Source organism: Chionomys nivalis, chromosome 8 (genome assembly GCF_950005125.1).
Source record: "Chionomys nivalis chromosome 8, mChiNiv1.1, whole genome shotgun sequence".
Lineage (NCBI taxonomy): Eukaryota > Metazoa > Chordata > Mammalia > Rodentia > Cricetidae > Chionomys > Chionomys nivalis.
Genome location: NC_080093.1, coordinates 57,982,306 through 58,004,060, shown reverse-complemented (window position 1 = coordinate 58,004,060; position 21,755 = coordinate 57,982,306). Strand labels below are relative to the sequence as shown.

General features: G+C 48.3%; 1 protein-coding gene across 16 annotated transcripts in view; it reads left to right on the top strand.

Moving 5' to 3' along the window:
* Jakmip3 (Janus kinase and microtubule interacting protein 3) overlaps positions 1-21,755 on the top strand; it is a 131,293-nt gene that overhangs the window by 48,984 nt on the left and 60,554 nt on the right. For all 16 annotated transcript variants that reach the window (XM_057777752.1, XM_057777762.1, XM_057777760.1 and 13 more), the window contains exons 2-3: positions 2,154-2,397; positions 19,995-20,492. In XM_057777752.1, coding sequence (XP_057633735.1) covers positions 2,263-2,397; positions 19,995-20,492 — 633 coding nt within the window. In that variant the 5' untranslated portion in view covers positions 2,154-2,262. The remainder of the gene's footprint in view (positions 1-2,153; positions 2,398-19,994; positions 20,493-21,755) is intronic.

Below are 21,755 nucleotides of genomic sequence, written 5' to 3'. Positions count from 1 at the left end.
TGTGTGTGTGTGTGTGTGTGACTAGTGACATGGTTTTATCAAGGCAAAGCCTACAGATAATTTTTCTTTTTCTGCTTTTTGTTTGTTTGAAACAGGGACTCACCATGTAGTCTTGGCTGTCCTAGGGCTTGATCTGTAAACCAAGTTGGCCTTAAACCTAGAGAAATCAGCTTGCTTCTGCCTTCTGAGTGTTGAGATTAAAGGTGTGCAATACCACACCTACAGAAATTGGTTTCATTTTGTTTGCTGTTTGTTTAATTGTTTTTTGTTTGTTTGTTTGGTTGGTTGGTTGTTTTTGTTTTTTGTTTTTGTTTTTTGAGGACAGGGTTTCTCTGTTTAACAGTTCTGGCTGTCCTAGAACTCTCTTTGTAGGCCAGGCTGGTCTTGAGCTCACATAGCTCTGCCTGCTTCTGCCTCCTGAGTTCTGGGATTAAAGGTATGCACCACCATCACTGCCCGGCAAGGAGTTTTATCTTAAAATAAGTTTTTAAAAGCTCCTGAAGACACTAGGTAAATGTCGGTGCCTTGGCATGGCCATGGTGGTCCTACGGGGGCCCTGAACCTTTCTGGCAGCTGATGAGGTAATGGGTACAGGGAGGGGGATAAATTAAAGCAGGAATCTTATATAATGGTTCTGGGCTGTCTGATACCGTTGGCTGGAAGCTGGTACGGAATTGCCCTGCTGGGATGTGAGCAGGATGGGCAACAGGCTTTGCAGGGTATGGAGACCCAGATGCTGGAAAAAGACTATACCTTGCTCACAGAGGTTAGTGAAGCAACGTTAGGGGCCCATGGCTTCAACAGTTCTCAACCTGTGGATTGTGACCCCTCTGGGGTGGAACAGCTGTTTCAGAGGGGACACATAGATATTGTGCATGTCAGGATTTATATTACAATTCATAAGAGTAGCAAAATTAAAGTTATGCAGTGGCAAGGAAATAATTTTATGGTTGGGGGGTCACCACAACATGAGGAACTGTATTTAAGGGTCACTGCATTATAAGGTTGAGAACCACTGATCTAAACCAAGGCCTAGGGAGTCCTTGCCAGACAGTGAGTGAGTCCACCATCCACAAGAGCTCCCTAACCCAGACTTTCTGGATACTTGCATGCAACCAGTCATTTTGCTCAGTCACTTTTGTAAGCTGCTGGTGTTTCTAACCAATGGTTCAAACAGTAAACTTGAGCCCATTTAAGAGACCAGCCTAGGCTCCCAGATCCTAGACATGGGTGATGGACAGGCAACTGGGAGGAGTCACAGCTAGTTGCATAGCAACAGAGAGTTCACACCCAAGGCCGCCATTCCCAGGAGGGAAGGGCAGCAGGCAGCTGCCCAGGCTAAGCTGGGATCTAGTGCTCCAGGGAGCTCAGCCAGGGTTTGTGGGTTCTTCCTTGGTGAGCTGGTACCCTACTACGTGGAAGTACAAATACTCATTGAGATCTGTGTGCCCCTTTTCCTTTATTTCCCTCTCCTCCACTCACCTCCTCCTATTTCCCTCCTCTCCCCTCCTCTTCATTCCTCACCCCCGAACCCCTGTGTTTCCTGGATGAAGTTTGTGGATCCCTGGGACGACCCTGAGTTGTGGCCACTACTCCACCATCTATTCTTGCTTTGTTTTTGTTTTATGTACATTGGTGTTTGTTTGGCCTGCATGAGAATGTCAGGTCCCCTGGAACCAGAGTTACACACAGCTGTGAGCTGCCATGTGGGTGCTGCGACTTGAACCCTGGTCCTCTGGAAGGACAGTCAGTGCTCTTAACCACTGAGCCATCTCTCCAGCCCCCTCTACCATCTGTTCCTCAGCTCATGGTTTGCACTCACTGTGGTCATCATGGGCCTCACACCCACATATGAAACACTGGAGTTGCATACCAATCTTTTCTTAAGGGAGCAAAGGACTAACATGTCCAATGCACAGAGTCCCTGTCTGTGGACACTGTCCACGGCAGATGCCTCTCTGACCAGTGTTGGTCTTCAGCAAGCACAGTCAGGACAACATCCTCAGCTCTGGGATGAGAATGGATGAGGAGCCGGCTGTGCCCACACCCCAACACCAAGGCCCTGAGTTCTAGGCTGAAGGTGCATGACCGAGGGGCTACTGTAATGGTCGGCCATATACAACCTGCTCACTGGGAGTGTGCTTTTCCTCTAGGTGAGTGAGAAAATGTAGCGGAGTGACACCTGCCAAGAGCTTGGCGTGGATACCCTGGCCCAGACGGAGCAGCTGCCCCTGGGCGTTTTTCTGGCCATCCAGCCTCACCATGTCAAAGAAGGGCGCAGGCAGCCGGGCCAAGGGAGACAAAGCGGAGGCACTCGCCGCATTGCAGGCTGCCAACGAGGAGCTACGAGCCAAGCTCACGGATATCCAGATTGAGCTACAGCAGGAGAAAAGCAAGGTGGGCGCTTAAGCCTCTGCCCCAAGTTCCCTGCCCTGAGCTCCTGCCCCTGGAGCCAAATGGTCTTAAATAAAGGAGGATGTGGCCAGGTCTCTGCACAGATGCCCGCTCCTTTATCCTGGTGGGTATCTTTGGGGAAGAGAATGACAGGCAGAGAGAGTTGGGAGTCCAAAACCCAGTGGGAGGGCATGGAGGGACCCCTAACCAATGAGACATCCCTCCCACAGAGGGCGTCTGCTGTGGGTCCGCAAAGGCCTTGTCAAATGGCACAGTCCTGGGGCCAACACTGTGTTTCCCATGAAGTATCCATAGTGGACTTGACCTGAACAAGATAAGTTGGTGTGAGTACACATACACTCAGTATTCCACAACCGCTTTGTGAAGCCAGCCTTGTGCCGGCACTGACTGTGCACTGAAAAATAAACCACGCTCTATGTGCAGGCAGGGAAAGATCAGTCAGGAGTTGAGAGCCTCTTACTGTGGCTGAACCACACCTGTGACCACACTTGAAGCCCCAGGCTTTTTGTTTACCCTCCTCCAAAGCATCTTGCAGATAGGAGAAATGACTTGCTAGGGACCCAGCAGTAGCAGTGCCTTCCGTTCTCCTATGACAACAAGGCTCTTTCCATCTAAAGAATTTGGGCCCGCGGATATCACCAATAGAGCATTTTTGTCATGACCTCAGCTTCTCTACATGTAAAACAACAGCAGCACGTGTTTGTTTTACATGTAGCTTGTCAAAACACATCTGTCTCACGACATCCTGATGATACCTTCGCCTGCTTATAGCATTTCAGCAGCTTCTAAGTTCCAGCATCCCCATCACTCATATGCACAAGACAGCTAGCAGAACAGGTACTTGCAAGATCGACAGCAGTAACAAGGTACCCCTGGGCCTGCAACGGACACAGAGCCCGCTGCAAGGACAGGTAGGCGTGGGAAGAAATCCCAGAAGCCAGATGTGCTCAGAGCTCTCAAGGGCAGATCAGTAGGATGTCATGGGCACAGCACACCACAGGGCATGCATCCCTGGCATCTCACCTCCTCCTCCAGGTGTCACCAGTGCTCTGCCCCTTCCTTTTATACCGTATGTATTCAGTATACACACGTCAGAAGTAGTCATTCAAGTCTCCCATGAGCTGTAGCTTCTCTTCGCAACTATAAACAAGATGAAAGGAAACTGTCAGGAATGCACGCGGAGCTCATGGCCCCACCCGCTTGCCACTCACCCGAGGAATATTTGCTTAAGTCGCTGTGTCAATTAGTTTCCTTGTTGCTATTACAAAATACCAGACCAAAATGACTTGAGGAAGGACAGGCTTATTTCGGCTCCCCGTTTGAAGGTACATCCATCATGACGGAGGAAGGCAGGGTAGCGGGATCTTGAGACGGTTATCTCCACTGCATCCCCAGTCAGGAAACAGAGATGAATGCTGGTTTATAACTTGCTTTCCCTTTTATTCAGGCTAGTACCCCAGCACACAGAAGGGTGTTATGCAAGTTTAGGATGGCTCTTCTGACCCTGACTAACTCAGTCTAGAAATTCCTTCCCAGGCATGGTCTGTGTCTTGGGTAAGTCTAGATCCTACCAAGTTTACAATATTAATATCATAGTCATGAGTCATGACCAACTAGGAAGTAAAGTATGACGTAGAACACTGCAGCCACTAGCAATGTTAGTTCTCAGTCTTTCTGGAGTTTGTCTGCCATAGGTGTCAAAACTAAGATCTTAGCTCCCACTGCAAGACAGAACTAGCTATAGAACTGGTAACTCCGTCTACTTTTCAAAAGATTCCAGATTCTTCGGAAGCTTCTGGTGGATAAGGGGCACCAATATAGGGCCAGGGAGACCCTTCCTAGGAAGGTAAACTCTCCATAGACCTCCAAGCATGTCTGGAAGCCCCTTGAGCCACCTGGAATGCCACTGGGCCTGGTGGTCCCCATGTTTCACTGGTGTTCAGGGCAGCTAGACCTGTGCTGTGGGTTGGGACACAGGCAGGACACTCCATGGAGAATTCGTGCGCTGGCAGAGCCTGAGCCTTCACAACCCCACGGGAAGACCCAGATTCAGGCCTACTGATAAAAAGGCACAGTTATAGGTTACATGATATCTCTTCCACTAGGTAACATGACCTCAGTTTAGACCTAGCCACCCCAATGTCTCAGTTGTGATCCTGGCCTAATACCTAGTGGGGGCCCCTTTCATTGCCTGGGCATTCTTTGTGCCCTGATGCCCTGCAGCAGTGATTTCTTACTCTGCAATACCAGGGTCAAGTGTGGAAGGAAGCCAGCAACTGCAGCAGCTTAAAGCTGAGCATCTTAGACTTCGCCAACAACCGGCTTCTTGTGGAGCAATGAGTGCATTAAGGCTTGTCAGTGAAGAACAGAAGGGCACCAAATCAAACTGGACCCCCCGCCCCCGCACTGGCTCACACAGTGGGGACTGGGTAATTCATTAATGGCTGTCTGCTGTCTGCACACTGGAGAGGTTGAGAACCTGTAAGGTCTATGAAGTCAGGTGCCTCTCTTGGCAGTCCTAATGTTGCATGGAAGGCCCGGAAGTTCCTTGGGTGTCACTGGCATTCAGTCTATGTAGGAAGGTTAGAGAAACTGAACTCTGAGGTCAGTGGAGAATGGCAGAAGAGGAGTAAATACGCTCACTAAGAAGTAAAGGAAGGCAGGCAACTCTGCTTTGCCCCAGACCTCTTTATATTTGGACTGTGTGGTAGTTTGAATAAGAATGGCCTCCATAGGCTCATGGATTTGAATTCTTGGTCACCAGGGAGACGAGGTCTTGTTGGAGGAAGTGTGTCACTGGGGGGTGGGCTTTGAGGTCCAAGAGCCCAAGCAAGGCTCAGTGGTTCTGCTCTTCCTGGTGTCTGTGGATCTGGATGTAGAACCCTCAGCTACTCCCACGCCATGTCTGCCTGTGTGCCGCCATGCTCCCTGCCATGAGGACAATGAACTAATCCTCTGAGACTGTAATCAAGCTCCAACCAAATGCTTTTCTCTTATAAGAGTTGCTGTGGTCAGCTGAGTGGTGGCTGTGCACACCTTTGATCCCAGCACTTGGGAGGCAGAGGCAGGCAGATCTCTGTGGGTTCCAGTCCAGCCTGGTCTACAGAGAAAGTTCCAGGATAGCCAGGGCTACACAGGGAAAAAAAACAACAACAACCCTGTTTTGAAAGACCAAAAACAAACAAATAAACAAGCAAACAAAAAAACAAGAATTGTTGTGGTCATGGTGTCGCTTCACAAGCAGCAGAACATTAAGAGAGGCTGCCTGTTGGGATGTGCCTCTTTTGTGTGTGTGTGTGTGTGTGTGTGTGTGTGTGTGTGTGTGTTTTCAAGACAGGGTTTCTCTGTGTTATAGCTCTGGGTGTCCTGGAACTCATTTTGTAGACCAGGCTAGCCTTGAACTCACAGAGATCCACCTGCCCCTGCCTCCCTTGTGCTGGGATTAGCGGCGTGCACCACCACTACCTAGCCCCTTTTGTTTTTTTAAGACATAATCTCACTGTATAGTCCTGGCTGGCTTGGAATCACTATGTAAATAGGGCTGGTAGCCTGAAATTCACAATGATCCACCTCCCTCTGCTTCCCAAATTCTGGGATTAAAGAGGTGAGCCACCATACTAGGCCACCACTCACTTGTGGTTTTTCAAGACACGGTTTCTCTGTGTGACAGCCCTGGCTATTCTGAACTCTCTCTGTAGACCAGGCTGGTCCCAAACTCATAGAGATCCACCTGCCTCTGCCTCCCGAGTGCTTTGATTAAAGGTGTGCTCCACCACCACCTGGCTCAAATGGATGTTTTAAAAATGAACAGTCTAGCAGACTGCATCTAAAGTTATACTAATTTGATCATTACATGCTGAGAGATGATCATAAAGACATATTAAAGGTTTTTCCCCCCACAATTAAGTCATTGTGTGTCTATATGAGCAAAAACTGCATACCATAAAAACTCAATAAATCTATGTATGCCCTGCATGTAAGCCCCAGAGTTTAGGCAGCATTGTCTGGTTCTGAGAATGACTGATACACTGTTTTGCTTAGGGAGAATCTGTTTCTGTTCAGGACAGATACAATGTTCAGTTTTGGATAGTTCCTATAAACCTCAGGTCCAGGGGGCTGAACACACATTAACAGATAGTTCAAAACACCAGCAGGCTACCGTGGGAGGAGCTGGGGAGGCAGCTTGAGGAGCTGGGAGGATGGAGAGGATGGTAGCTGGTCTGTACCCTGTGCCCTGCACAGACCCAGGCAAACGTGTGAGTATGAGGGTGAGCATGCATGCAGGATAGTCCCCAGGTTTTGACCTAAAGCACTGAGGGAAGTCTGGGTGAGGGGTTTTAGGGGATCCAGAGCTGTGGTTTGTCAGGTGCCTGGGAGACCTGCCAAAACATCCAGGTGGAGACCATCAGCTGGACCACTCAGTACTTCTGCCATTCCTTAGGGAGCACTCGGCCTAGTGTGGGCTGGTGTGGGAGTTGCCAGGTGTTGGGAGATATCAATTTGAGACTATATAGGAAGAAGGGGACTCAGTGCTAAGTGTGGAGCCTTCAGGTGGTTGGCAGTGAAGGAGGACAAGCACCAGCGAAGCCATATGGTGCTATGACTTTCTTTGGGTCTTTGGGTTTTTTTTGTTGTTGTTTTAAATTTATTTATTGTGTATATAGTGTTCTGGGCACCAGATCTCATTATAGATGGGTTTGAGTCATCATGTGATTGCTGGGAATTGAACTCAGGACCTCTGGAACAGCAGTCAGTTCTCTTAACCTCTGAGCCATCTCTCCAGCCCTGGGTCTTCATTTTTAAGTTACGTGCCTGATGAGCACATAACTCGAGCCTGCTTTCTGCAATTTATTGTACTCAGTCATGGCTGCTCCCATGTTTTTGTCGGCACAGTCCCAGGGGGCTGTATTTTCACAGCACTTGATGCAAAAAGGTCTTGGACTTAAAAAGAGGGAACTTGCTAGTGTTTCCCTGGAGAAACATACACATACTATTCTGGGTACTAATGTTTCTGTGCTCGTGGACTGGGAAAAATATTCCCATAAGGAGCTTTGGAGATTGCTGAGGCTCAAAAAAATAAAATTCTCCTTATTGCCCAGAGCCATGGCTCTTTCTGTGTGGAGCAGGCTACCTGGCTTCCCTGACCCTGACAGGGGCTAGCCTTGTTCTGCACATATATGAGACAAACCCACACCTTCAGCGACCTGGGTGTAATCCTCTCTATTCCTCATGTCTTTCTGCAGCCCTATCTGATTTTCCTATTTTCTTTAGTTCTCATAATGAAACAGACAAAAGCTTTTGGGTCTCTGGATCTGACAATGTAATGTGGCTAGGTTTTTCTTTTAAGTATTTTATATGTCTGGGTGTTTTGTCTGCATGTATGTCTGCATCACATGCATGATTGGTACCCTTGGAAATCATGGAGCTAGAGTTAAGGATGATTGTGAGCCACCATGTGGGTGCTAGGAATTGAATCCCAGTCCTCTGGACGAGCAGCCACTGTTCCTAACCGCTGAGCCATCTCTCCAGCCCGGTGGCTAGGTTCTGAGACTGCGACTTCACACTTTTTTTGTTGTTGTTGATGTTAGCATGGCCTACAGGAAGAATGTGTCTGCCTTGTGATTGCAACACTGCACACACCTCATCTCAAAGCATTTGTCACCCAGATTCATAGCCCACTAATGGTCTTGACCTGATTTTAGCAAATTAAGCTTCTCCCTTTAAGAAGTCACTAATCCAGCTCAGGGGACCATAGACAATGACCAGAAGCTCCAAGGAACACAAATAAAAGCAAGTGTCTGTATGTCACATTGTGTTAGCCTGTCACTAGTTCTCAAGTCCCCTGGTGGTTGGTTGGGTTAACACTCTTAGAAGTGCTGAAGACAGTGGAGCAGGTCCCCTGCTTTGCTGGTGACACCTTAGCAGGCACCAGGACATGAAAGATGCTGCTGGGTTTTCATTACAGTGTTTCCCGAAAATGTCTGTAGGAGAATATATTCAGAGATGTGCACAAATGTGTCGGGTACCAATCTCGGTGTGCTGCTTTGGGGCTTCAGGACCTCACTGGGAATGAGTGTTTGCTGATGGAGATACAGTTGCTGTATGGTTGAGGAGGCCTAGGAAGCACAGGCTAGACGTCTGTGCAGATTCCTCTTGAACTTGTTTGTTCAGAAGAACCTTTCCAGAATCATAGAGACACTTTCCTATGCTTTCTAATAGAAGTTCTCTCTCTCTCTCTCTGATGTGGTGTACATGCATGTATGCACTTGTGGAGCACATGTGTGGGTTTGCATGCATGCATGTGTGTTCACCTGTATACAGGACCAAGGTTGATGCAAGCATCTTTTTCATTTGCTCTCTGCCTCAGATATTGAATAGGCAGTGTCTCTCACTTGAACCCAGAGTTCACTGATGAGGTTAGTCTAGCTATCTAACTTGTCCGTTGCTCCAGGGATCCTCTGTAATTCCAAGCAGTAGGATTATGAGTGGTTGCCATGCCTACCCCACATTTATGTGGGTGCTGGTTATCCAACCTCTGGTCCTCTGGTTTTTGTAGCAGTGCTGAGCTTGCTGAGTCATCCCCAAGCCTAGAAATCTCCTATAAACCCTCTATTTTGCCTTCCATATATCCAAAACTCTCCTAGAGTTGACATTTGTACCTCATGCGAGTAGTGACTGCGTCTTCCTGTGATGTGGAATAGTTATGGTGCTACATATTTACTTATTTTTTAAAAAATTGTTTTATTTGGGGGGTTGGGGTTATAATATGGTTATATAATTCCCCTTCCTTTTCTTCTATTCACGTATTTTTTAAAAGGCTATAACAAAGCATGGAGGACACCCATATATGACCTCAGCACTTGGGATGGGGAGGCAGGAAGATAAGTTCCAGGCTAGCCTACAACACCTAGAAAGATCCTGGTGATAAAGACATGACCTTTTGCCTTGCACCACAGCACATGTTTAGAGCCAGCAGGAGACACTGTGTCCTTGCAGGGGCAGCACTGTGACGGCATCTTTTGTCCTCCCCAGTGAAGCCTCAGGTCATGTGACTCTGCAATCTTGCTTGACTTTGACAGTGCAGTAGTGACCTAAGTTTGAGCCTGGTTCTCTGTTTTTTTCTGTTTATCCTCTTGCCTCTGACATTATTGCAAGGAAGATACATCTAGATTAGCCACCACTCCCAAGAGAAGTGTCATTTAATCACTAGCTAGCCCCTGTCATTGTGAGCCAGGGGTCTGTTTTCTCTGTGCCTGTCTGAGGCTAGTTCAGTTCCTAACTTCCATGGCAGGACGTGATTCTGGAGTGGGCATGTTCTTGTTTTGCTCTTTTTCTTAAAGGCTGCTTTAGGGAGTCCTGGGTCTTTGTATTTCCAATTTTTAGAATGTACCTGTTAATTTCTACTTCCTTAGGACCCCTGTGGATTGGGTTACATTGAATCTATAGGGCATTCGGGGGAAAGCCGACTTTATAACACTGGGCATTTGGGTTTATGAACAGAACTGGTTCTGTTTATTTAGCCCTTTGGAATTTCTAACTGGCTGTAGCACAGAGGTCCTGAACGTGTGTCTTAGCATGTATCCACAGGCACAGAGGTCCTGAGCATGTGTCTTAGCATGTATCCACAGGCACAGAGGTCCTGAACGTGTGTCTTAGCATATATCCACAGGCATTTGATCACCTGATACATCCTAGCATTTTCATTCCTAATGACGCAGAAGTCTAATTGACTTGTTCACATTTGAATTTCTTGTCTCTCATCACATGCATTCAACCAATCTTTAAAAACACACATTTTGTCAGGATGTGAGAGAGCCAGAAGCCAGTGAGGGGACATGCCCCTAGTGAGGGAACATGCCCCTGACAAGCAGGTGTGCAAAAACATTTATGAGTGGTGCTCCAGCCCAATAGACAGTTCTTAGACACACCACGTGCCAATCTGTCCAAATTAGAACCATCAGCTAATCACAGAACACAGCTCTGAATCATCCTACAGCTTAGTTGGGGAGGTTCTGGGACTGTTCTGATAAATAGAGGTCACCTAAGGACACACACACACAAACACACACACACACAGACCAGAGAGACAGCTGAACTCCTCCCCAGCTAATGGCCAGATGAAGGCCTCAGCAAAGGCCACCTATCATCCCTGTTGCTCATTTGGGCCTTTCCAAGACAAAGCTTTGCTGCCAGTTCTTTTGATTATCTTCTAACTATCTCTGGTGAGATGAAAACAGACAGACCATGGGCACAGACGTGGCATGTGGGTTCAGGTGTGTGTGTTGTTTGGTGTCTGTTCTTATAAAGAAATCAGCCCTCAGAGAGTTGACTGGTAAAGATGACCTTGGATTCCAGAGCACTCATAGTTGAAGGCTTGCCGACAATTTTCACAAAAATATCCAGAGAACATGTACTTTCCAGCAAAACAAAAAAATGGCTAGTGGCTAATTAAGCATCTCTTTTGAGCTAAGCGGTAGGGTCACACCCTGTCATCTGTCTAATTTAAAACCTCACAACCGTCAAGCTGTCTGCAGGGCTCCGCAGCATTGTTAACTATTACTTGAGAGCCCTAAATACTTTCACAACATGAATACAGATGGCTATTGCATCTCTAAACAACTGTGCTAGAGGCCCCTGGAGGATGAGATGTGGATTCCTGGGGGTATGGCACCCTCCCTCAGGTGGGAAGTGATCGTCCCAAGTGATTCCAGCACCATGTCTGACCCAGGACCCCTGCAGCCTGCACTGCACTTTTGGCTCAGAGATCCACTGTTGTGAACAGCATCTTGCCAAGCCCTTCCATGATGCTGCCTCTCGAGTCCATGGAGCAGTGTGTTGCGTAACTACCTACTGCTTAGGAGACATTTATTTATAGACTTGTTTTTATGTGTTTGAGTATTATGCCTGCATACATGTGTATGCACTATGTGCATGTAGAGCCCACAGAGGTCAAAATAGGGTGTCAGATACCCTGAAACTAAGGTTATAGATTGTTGTGAGTAACCATATAGGTCCTGGGAATTCAACCTGGATTCCCTGGAAGATTAGCTAGTGCTCTTAACCACAGACCCACCCTCTCTCCAGCTCCTTAAGGAGACCTTTCTAAGGTGAGTGAGTTTCAGCCTCCCCTTCCATATAAAAGGAAGCCTAAGGTGTATCAGTCCACAGTATGAGGCAGAGGCAGTGTGCTAACAGCTGATGAAGTCAAAGGTCACGAGCCAGTGCTTGTGTTCTGAAAATTTCTTGGCTATTTTTTCCTTTTTTTTTTCTTTTTTAAATTTATTTATTTTTTTACAAGGCGGACAATGAAGGCTGATGAGAAGCCAAGGACAATGGCACTAGGTTTCGATCCTAATACATGAACTGGCTTTGTGGGAGCCTAGCCTGTTTGGATGCTCACCTTCCTGGACCTAGATAGAAGTGCTCTTCAGTACCTAGAGGGAGGGGGAATGGAGTGGGGGGAGGGGGAGATGAGTGGGGAGAGGGGAAGGGGAGTGGGGGGAGGGGGCGATGTGTGGGAGGAGGGGGAGGGAAATGGGAAACGGGGAGGAGGTGGAAATTTTAATTAAAAAAGAATAAAATAAAGAAAAAAAGAAAAAAATTATTTTTTTTAAAAAAAACCAAACATCTTTTTTTCATTATACATACCAATCCAAGTTCCCACTCCACTCCCTCCTCTCTTCCCATTCCTTCCACATACCCTCTCACCCTACATATCCTCTCTGAGGATGGATCCACTCCTCAGAGAGGGGAAGGCACATTGCTTTGGGGAAGGTCCAAGGCCCTCCCTACTATATCCAGGCTGAGCCAAGGTATCATCTAAAGAGAACAGGTTTCCAAAAAGCCAGTACATGCACTAGGGGTAAATCCTGGTGCCACTGCCAGGACTATTTTCTTACTATTTGTAGGTGGATGGTGGGTGGGTACGTTTTCTCCCAAGGATGTAAGTCTCAGGGAGTCAAAGCGAACCACTGACCTATAGTTCCTGGGTTCTAATCTGGGAGGATCAATGTGCAAGAATGGGTAGGAAATGGCTAACCTGGACAGTAGGTGCCCGGGTGACTTATTTAAGCAGATATGAGTACATAGCATATAAGATATAGAACTGGATTAAAAGTCCAGAAGCTGAGCTGAGTTGCATCTAGTGGCTTTTGTAAACAGAGACAGGAGATGCTAGGAGACCAGCAGTGTAGTGGTCATATTTGGGGCATAATTTCACAGTCTCTGTGAAAGTCTGGCTTCTGTAATTGGCCGAGGCTCAACTGCTTGGCTCCAAGAGAAAACACCTGTTATGTTGCAGTGTGCTGGAACATCCAGCCAGGCCAAAGTTCACTGTTTACAAAAGAACCAAAGTCTCTGTTTAATGGTTCTGCGGTGATTGTGTTATAGTTGGAGTTGGAGTATCGCAGCTTCAGTATCTGTAAGCAGAAGACACCCCTATGGATGGGGATGGAGGTATGCTCAGTGGTTAAGAGAACTTACTGCCTCCAGGGGACTCGGATTCGGTTCCCAGTACCCATGCCAGGTGGCTCACAACTGCCTGTAACTCCAGCTCCGGGGAATCTAGGGACCTCTTCTAGCACCTGCCAGGACTCACACGCAGGCACATAGGTGCGTGTACACATACATAAATAAAAATTAAAAAATATTTAAAACAAGGAAGCATGAGAGATGGTGTACAAGTTCAGCAGTAAGACGACAGGCTTGTAAGCATGATGGAATATTAAGAAGCTCTTTCGGTTTTAAAATGAAAGTGGTTTTCATGTGATTTTTCTATAGCTGGTTACAGTGAACATTTTGAATGGGGAAGAGGGCAAGAAAGGTCCACAATGAAGTATCACTGGTGCTCATTTCTGAGAAGTGTAATTTAGGAACATTTAATATCAAATGGGGCTGGCCTGTGACCTTCATGGCAAAACCTGCGTTCCTAGCCTCACATCACTCCCTCAGCCGCCACCCTGCCGCTGGGGCCTTGCAGACTTTGAGTCGCTGTGTCCTCTGTAGTTTGCTCCCCAGGAGAGAAGGCTTGAGGACCATGGTGGTTCTCTCTCTGGAGATGAGCCTGTTTCCTAGCCAGCCACGCTGGAATGCTGAGCTGAGCCGAGTGAGAACACGGGCAGCACCAGACACATGGAGAAAGGTGGTCATACATGTAAAGCACCAAGGAAGCCTAGCAGGCCCCACTACCAGGAAAGGGCTCTACTGTGTGAACCAAGCATCTTTTAAATGTGTTTTTTAAAAAAATAGGTATGGTGATAACTGCCAATAATACTAATACCCTGAGGCAAGAGGCCAGCCTGGGTTACCTGGCTGAGACTCTGCCATGAAATTATATGTGTTAGTGTGTATATACATACATATATTCATAATGCATGTATGAAGACAAATTATACATCTACATACATACACACATAGGAGGTGGTTACATGGCTTGCAGCTGCTGCCACACTGTGGGGAAGTAAGGAAGAAAATTCCAGAGCACTCTGTGTGGTGCAGGACACAACCCTCTAGGGGGGAAATATGAGGCAGGGTTGAGAGTGGGGGTGTGTTCAATGTCAAATCACCACTGGAGAATCTGAGATCGCATCAAGTTACTGTAGGGAGAGAACATGAGTAAGAAACAGAGAAATGGCACCACAGAAACGCTCATGCAGAAGAAGCTACGAAGGTTATGTACAATGGACCTGAAAAACATCAAAACAAAAAACAAAAAAGGTAGATAAGACAGTATATACGTTCAAGTTAGAAAAAAATACACAACTGACGTGTCAGGACACGTGAATTATAAGTGAAATTTTATAAATGTAGATCTAGAAGGAACATGAGCATATGAGCCCAACAAATAATACCTTATGAGGAATTGAAGGAGAGACTGATTTTTTTTTTTTTGATTTTCGAGACAGGGTTTCTCCGTAGCTTTTTGGTTCCTGTCCTGGAACTAGCTCTTGTAGACCAGGCTGGCCTCGAACTCCCAGAGATCCGCCTGCCTCTGCCTCCCGAGTGCTGGGATTAAAGGTGTGCGCCACCACCGCCCAGAGAGAGGGAAAAGACTTAAGAGAAAGCAGGTAAATACTGAAGATGAGCTACGTTACTCTAACGTAAGGGCAGTGGGGGTTCCTGAAGATGATGGAGACATAAAAGCAGAATACAGAAACACCACACTTAAGAAGAATGTGGCTATGTTTTAAAAGGAAGCAAGGGTTACTGAGATGGCTCAGAGGTTAAGAGCTCTTGCCACTAAGACTGGCAACCCGAGTTTGGTCCCTGGAACCCACATGGTGGAAAGACAGAGCTAATTTAACCTTCACACTTGCCTCCTGCCCAAACAAAGAAGTAAATAAATAAATAAATATAATTTTAAATTTTAATATTAATTTTGTGTGTGTGCATGTGTTTGTATGAGTTTATATGCACCACATACGTACAAGAGTCAGTGGAGACCAAAAGAGGGTGTTGGATTCTCCCAGAGTTGGAGGTAGAGGCAGTTAAAAGCCCCGTTGCGGTGCTAGGACTCCAATCTCTGCAAGGGTAGTGAGCCTTCTTAACTTTTGAGCCACAAAAAGGTTTTGCAAAGGAAACTGCTTGTTCAAAGAGCATCCACAAAAGCGAGACCCAGACCAGCCACCCCAGAGTGTGCGCTAGTAACACGAAAGAGACTGCAGGTGCCAATGCACACTGTCCGTGAAGCGAAGGAGACTTTGCAATGAGGAGAGGTAACAGAGCGACTACAGATGCAGAGAAGAATGAGCAGCAAGTGGACGCTGAGGGGCTCGTGTCTGACAACGTCTGCATCTGGTACGGAGGGGACATCTTGCAAGAATTCAGGTGGCATCATTCCTGCAGCTGCTCCTAAGGCTTCTTCAGACCCTGAAGTAGACAGGGACACAATCAGGCTATGTGCATGGGATCCAGAGCCCCTCTGTGAGTTAGACCCCAGTGAAGGTGACGTCATAGAAGCCACCTGTGACTTGTGCTTAGGGAAGCCAGGGGGGGGGGAGGGGAAGGGATAAAGAATGAAGGGAGAGTATTAGAATGGCCGTGGCGTTGGCCATGTGGGTGAGGGTGCAACTGTGTCATGTGGTGAGGGTGCAACCACACAATGTGGGCGTACGGAAAATGCAAGAGCACCAGCCATTCATGGTTATCACACCCAGTGGTGTCAGTGCCAAATCTACCAAGTCCTGAAACAGTTGTCTATATAATGTAGGTATGGGGAACGAGTGATGACATCACCTCCTGATTTCCTCGAGAACAAAAGTGCTCATCGTGAAAGAACAGAGATTCCGCTGTGCACAGGGCGCTAGACAGAAGTTCTGTGGGCCTGACTTTGAACTTAATGTTGATGTGAACTTGTATGGCGTATGTGCATGTGATACGTACATACCTACATACATACACATACACACACACACACATGCATACATACATATATCAGTAACCTATCCAGTAGGAATGAGCAGTCCTGGGACCTTGACTGTGACCTTGAAACATCACTTTCTATGAAAATGAAAAGCACTCAGAGCAACTAGAGATAAGCCAAATAAACCTGGATTATGCCACATTCCAGTCTGGGAAACTACTTGGCTCTCAATAAGAGGATTCAAGAGCCTCCTGAAGAGGCATTCGCTGGCCACAAAAGGGGCCAATACTCCAAGCCTCACTGAAGATGAGATTTACAAAGAACTGAGGCCCATCAAGTATGCTTGAATCCCTATGCTCCTCAGAAAACAGTTAGTTGGTACTCCATGGTTGGCAGGGAGCCAGTTTATTATTGCACAACTGAGTAGTTAGAGGAAAGAATCAATTGTTTATCTTGCTTTTTCACCACAACCAAACAGCAGCTGAAGGAAGTGTTCCCCCATCCTCCCCCCAGCCCTGAGTGAAGTAACCTCCCTCCCATTCCATGGTTTGGATCTCTTTGGAAGGCCAGAAGAACCAGCAGGAAAGGAAAAGTCATGGTATGAGAATCCGGGGCAGACCCTGGCAGGCAATGGTGGCTGCCCTATGCTGAGAAGGCTGTAGCGTTCTTCACAGTTTAATACCCCTGATGCCAGTCTCTGCCAGCTGCAGTTTTCTGTGGGAGTCCAGTCCTGTGATCATTAAAATGATTATGAACTTGGCTAGACAGAGGGACACCTGTATCAGTAAAGCACACCTCTGGGTGTGTCTGTGAGGGTGTCCAGAGCCAGGGGGAATGAAGAACAGCAGCTAAGAAAAAAAGCCGACTGTGAATCTGAATGTGGATGGCTTTTCCCGGTAGCCTTTGAGCAGGAGGCATGAGGAACAAAAGAGGAAGGCAGAAACTGGCCAGCATGGACTTCTGTCCACCGTGGGGTCATTCACTCTGCTCCCCGACCTGTCTCTCCGCAACTATGACGCTCTTCCTCCACACACATAAGCCTAGAAACAATAGAGCCAAGTGACCGTGGACTTAAACCCCTGACATTATGAGCCAAGATGATCTGTCCCCCTACCCCCTCACCCCTCCCTGGCATGTCTGTCTTTAGCCAGCTTCCCAGAATTCCAGGAGAGCTAGCTACCCTTCCTGTTGAGCCTTGAAGTTGCCTACTGGCATTTCTCCAGGGCACGGAGGAGTCTCCCAGGATCCTCCGGGGCCTAACTTCTGCTCAGCTTTCATGACTGTCCTGGGATGGGTGTCCCACTGTGCCACATGCTTTGTTGGAAGCTAGTGGCCCAGCCTGAGCACTGTGGGTGCTTTCGGAGGGGCAGGAGAGTAGAGGGCATCTGGTGATTGGCTGGATGATAACCAAGCGTTCCACACATGTGGCACAGGTAGCCTTTTCTCCATGGCGAAGTCTCAGGCCCTGGGCAGAAGTAAGCCCCTGTCTCCAACAGCTTAAAGGTGGGGTAGAACTTCACCCCACTTCGGGCTGTTTGGCTCACACTGCTCTCTGCTCTCAAATAATCTTCTCTGTGACACAGGATGCATTCATTTCTCTTTGCTCTTTCCCATTTGGGACATTTTCATGAGGTCTGAAGATGTATCTGCTGAGAGAGCAGAGTCAGGCTCCTGGGAGACTCCTCTGTGCTCCTGGGTCCATAGATACTGGAGTTGGTTCTGACCTACCATGTCCCACCCAGGACTTGATGCACCCTCGGGTCCTAACCCCCAGGAGAAACTGGCTATTCCTGCCCCACCCAGCCATTCATTCTTCCTTCCTTTAAACATATAGAATGTTCTGGAATCATCCAAAGGAACCATAGAGGAAGAGAAGGACTTTCTTCAGATAATTCAGAGACACTATGTGGTGGCTCACATATATAATCTCATCATCTTTGGGATGAGGCAGAAGGAGGAAGATCTCTGTGAGTTCAAGGCTAGCTTGGACTGCTTAGTGTTAGCTCCAGGCCAACCTCAGCTACAGCATGAGAGCCTGTCTCAAAACACTCAAACCAAACAAACCCCAGCTTTTTTTTCTCATATATGGGATTTGATTAAAACTGGAAGAGGAGGAGGCGCACATTAAATGGGCAGGTGGGGGTGGGGAGCTGGTTGCCTATTTGTTCTAGTTTCCAGTAATGGTCTTTTCAGCAAAACAGAAACCCACATTGCCGGATGGCTGCCTACTGTCCAGTGTGCAGGAAGGACAGTCTGTGAGAGGACAATAGGGTCGCCAACCCCAGTGCCAACTGTGAGTCAGTGTTACATGCCTGTCCTATGGGGAAGCAGCAGCCAACAGCCCCGGAAAGTTGCCTCTGGTGGGGGAGGAGGAAAGGCCAGCCACAGAGACAAATCAGGAACCGTTTGGATCTTAACTATTCCCAAAGACCCCTGTGTTAAAGGTTTTGTCCCAAGATCATGGCACTGGTGTAAGCTGGAGGAGCCCTTTAAGTAGGCTTGGGCTGAGGATAAGCTCAGCAGGGAAATGCCTGCCGTGCAGGTGGAGTGGGCAGCTTTGCTGCTGTTTGGTGGTGGCAGGCAAGGAAAGTGGGAGCCTAGAAGATGGCTCTAGCAAGAGTCTCCCCAAAGAATATAAGGAGAAGAAATAAAAGATGGGGGAGCATGCAAGGACTAAACAGGCACCCAGCACAGGAAGGACTCACAATTGGCTGCTATGGAAAAGTGGGAAACACCAGTCACTTCAGAACTGGTGCCCACTATGGCCATGAGAGCCTTGAAGGCAATCGAGACCTGGGGAAGCTGTTTGAACAAACTCAATATAGAGTGACTGGTTTAGGGTCCCAGCAGGGAGCAGGTGGATCCCCAGCTGGGTCTTTGAGATTCATAGAGGCCCAGTCTTCCAGAAGTGGGTATGAGAAGATGCATGCCCACTGTAAGCAGGAAGTTGATCAGAACAGTAGCAGCCTAAGAGAGGGATGTTTTCTCAACAGTGGCAGGCTGCTTCTCCCCTGGCAGTGGGATGCAGGGGGCTGTGACACCATGCCCATATCCTGCTGGGTCACCACTGGCTGATCCCCCTAAAGGGGCTTAGAAAGCCAGAATAGTCTTCAGGCACAAAGCAGGCTGCAGGTCCCTCTGGGTGCAGGTGATGGGGTGTAGCCCTTAGTGTCACCAAGTAAATTGGCCCTTGGAAATCTAAGAGTCAGGACCAGAGAGAAAGAAGAGTGTTTAGGGACCAGTGTATGTGGGTGCCTGGAGCCCTGGAAAGCAACAGAAAAGAAAGGAGTTGGTTGGGCTGCGGGTCTCCTCTGGATTGAGTGTACTGAGAGGCAGAGCTACAGAGCTGGGGTAGTGCCTGATGTGGAAGCAGCTAAGAGGGGCCTGTAGGTCTTGAGGAGGAACGCAAAGTCAAACGCTGCCAGGAGGACAGACCACTGTGGACTCCACATTGTGGAGCTTGGTGGCTTCATCTGCTCATCAGAGAGAACTGGGACTCTGCATGGTGAAGGCAGAAGGTAAGCGCCATGGACCACAGGGAGCTCTTCAGTTCTTCAGCCATGGTACAGATGGGGCAGATGGGAATTTTAGCCATTATCCATTACATATCCATTATATAGTACTTGCTATAGTGGGGTAACCACTCAGTCAGAGCCCCAAAACATCTGGATGAACATGAAGCACGTGGTTACATTGTTTCCAAAATGTAGACACGAGGTGTCATCTAGAAAGACAGCCTGGTTGCTAAGAGGTGTCACCATTCACCATAGAAGGTAAGTACAGCAGGTTCACTCTTTGTGTGAAGAAACAGAACCTGGAGGGAGGGAGCAGAAACTAGCTTGAAGGCTCTACACAGGCACGGACCTGCCGTGCTCCTCCACTGCTCCCGGGGGGCAATGTCCATTGAGAAGCTCTCCTTGTGCTCAGCTTCCTCCTAGAAGGACCTGGAGCAGATTTCCAGGGGCAGAGCCTGTCCACGGCCTGGACCTCTCAGGCTACAGGGCAACAGTGCGGGGCCATGTATGCCGCAGGGCCAGCATGCACATTCACGCCCTCCACCAAGCAGGGTGACTTCTGTTTTAATTGACAGTTAAAAACACATTTGGAAGTCAGGTAGCCCCCAAGTTTGCAGAAAAGCAATCCTTTATGTGTGCACGCATGTTTCAGCCACTGCAGATGTTCGGGGCTCCAACAGTCTCAGTCTCGCCTGTCTTTTCAGGTCAGCAAAGTGGAACGGGAGAAGAGCCAGGAGCTGAAGCAGGTGCGCGAACACGAGCAGCGAAAGCACGCGGTCCTGGTCACTGAGCTCAAGACCAAGCTGCACGAAGAGAAGATGAAGGAGCTGCAGGCAGTGCGGGAGGCACTGTTAAGGCAGCACGAGGCCGAGCTGCTGAGGGTCATCAAGATTAAGGACAATGAGAACCAGCGGCTGCAGGCGCTTCTCAACACCCTGCGGGATGGCGCGCCTGACAAGGTGAAGACGGTGCTCCTGTGCGAGGCTAAGGAAGAGGCCAAGAAGGGCTTTGAGGTAGAGAAGGTCAAGATGCAGCAAGAGATCTCAGAGCTCAAGGGGGCCAAAAAGCAGGTGGAGGAGGCACTGACCATGGTCATCCAGGCTGACAAGATCAAGGCCGCGGAGATCAGGAGTGTCTACCATCTGCACCAAGAAGAAATCGTTCGCATCAAGAAGGAGTGTGAGCGTGAGATCCGTAGGCTGGTACGTGGCTGCTGGGCAGGTGGGAAGGTGGGCAGCAGGGCACAGCTCGCTCTGGTCCTTCCCCAGGCCATTTTCTCCTCTCACGTACCTCACACCCTTCCTATTAGTTCTGAGGACTCCAGAGGTGCAGGAGTGCAGAGCCAGGTACCACAGGTAGGCAAGACCCTATCTGCCCTTCTATCTCAGCCAGCAGGGCCCCTGATCCCCACTTAGAAGAGGAAATTTTCAAGTCATCATGCCTGTCCTCTCCAAGGGGCTGTGGAGGTGTACCAGATTAAGCCAGGAGCCAGGTGAGGCTCATACACTGATGGCAGAAGGATTCTGAGCTGCTGGATGCCAGATCAAGAGAGGAGAGGGGTCTTCATATTGGTGAGAAGCCTAGAGCAGCTTTGAGGTTCCTGTGTCATGTGTACCTCTGGGAAGACAATCCCCTAGGCATGACCCTGTGAGATGGCCAGTTGTACTTAATGGCTGGAAGTATCTGTGTATCCTAGGAAGCCCACAGACCAGGCATCCTGACGCAAGGACTGATCCAGCCAGCATTCTCAGGCCCAGTGCTAAAAAGCCGAAGAGAACATTCAGGAGTTGTGAGGAATGGGTTGGGTGTGACTCCTCTCTTGGAAAGTGTGTTTCTCAGGGATGCAGGGAACAGTGGAGATCTACCTGAGAGACACAGCCCTTTGCTTCATCTTACACGTCACCGGGACAGTGTTGGTTACTTTCTATTGATGTGGTAAGACACCATATCCAAGGGAACTTATGCTGGGGGATAATAGTCCATGGTGGCAGAGTGGAGGTTAGCAGGTAGCAGGCCTGGAGCACCAGTTGGGAGCTCACATTTCAAACCACAAGCAGGGAACAGAAAAAGTGCCAAGGGGATGGTGAAAAGCTTTTGAAATCTCAAGCCTGCCTCCAGTGACACACCTCCTCCTATAAGGCCACACCCCCAATTCCTTCCCAACCATCCACCATCAGGGGATCAACTATTCAAATGTCAGGGACTTATGAAGGACATCTCATTCAAATCACCAGAAGGACCCTAGGCATTAAGGTACTCCTTAGTAGGATGTAGCCATCTTTCTAGTTAGGGCAGTCATCCTTCCTGTACTTCCCTGGGTTTCTGGTGTCCAGAGACATGCTACAGGCCACACCACTTTATGGAATTTAAGGAGATGGCAGCAATTTTCTGGACATCACCGGAAAGAGGAATGTGGGCATTGCGAAGGAAACATGACTTTGCCATGATGAACACAGGGTGTCTGC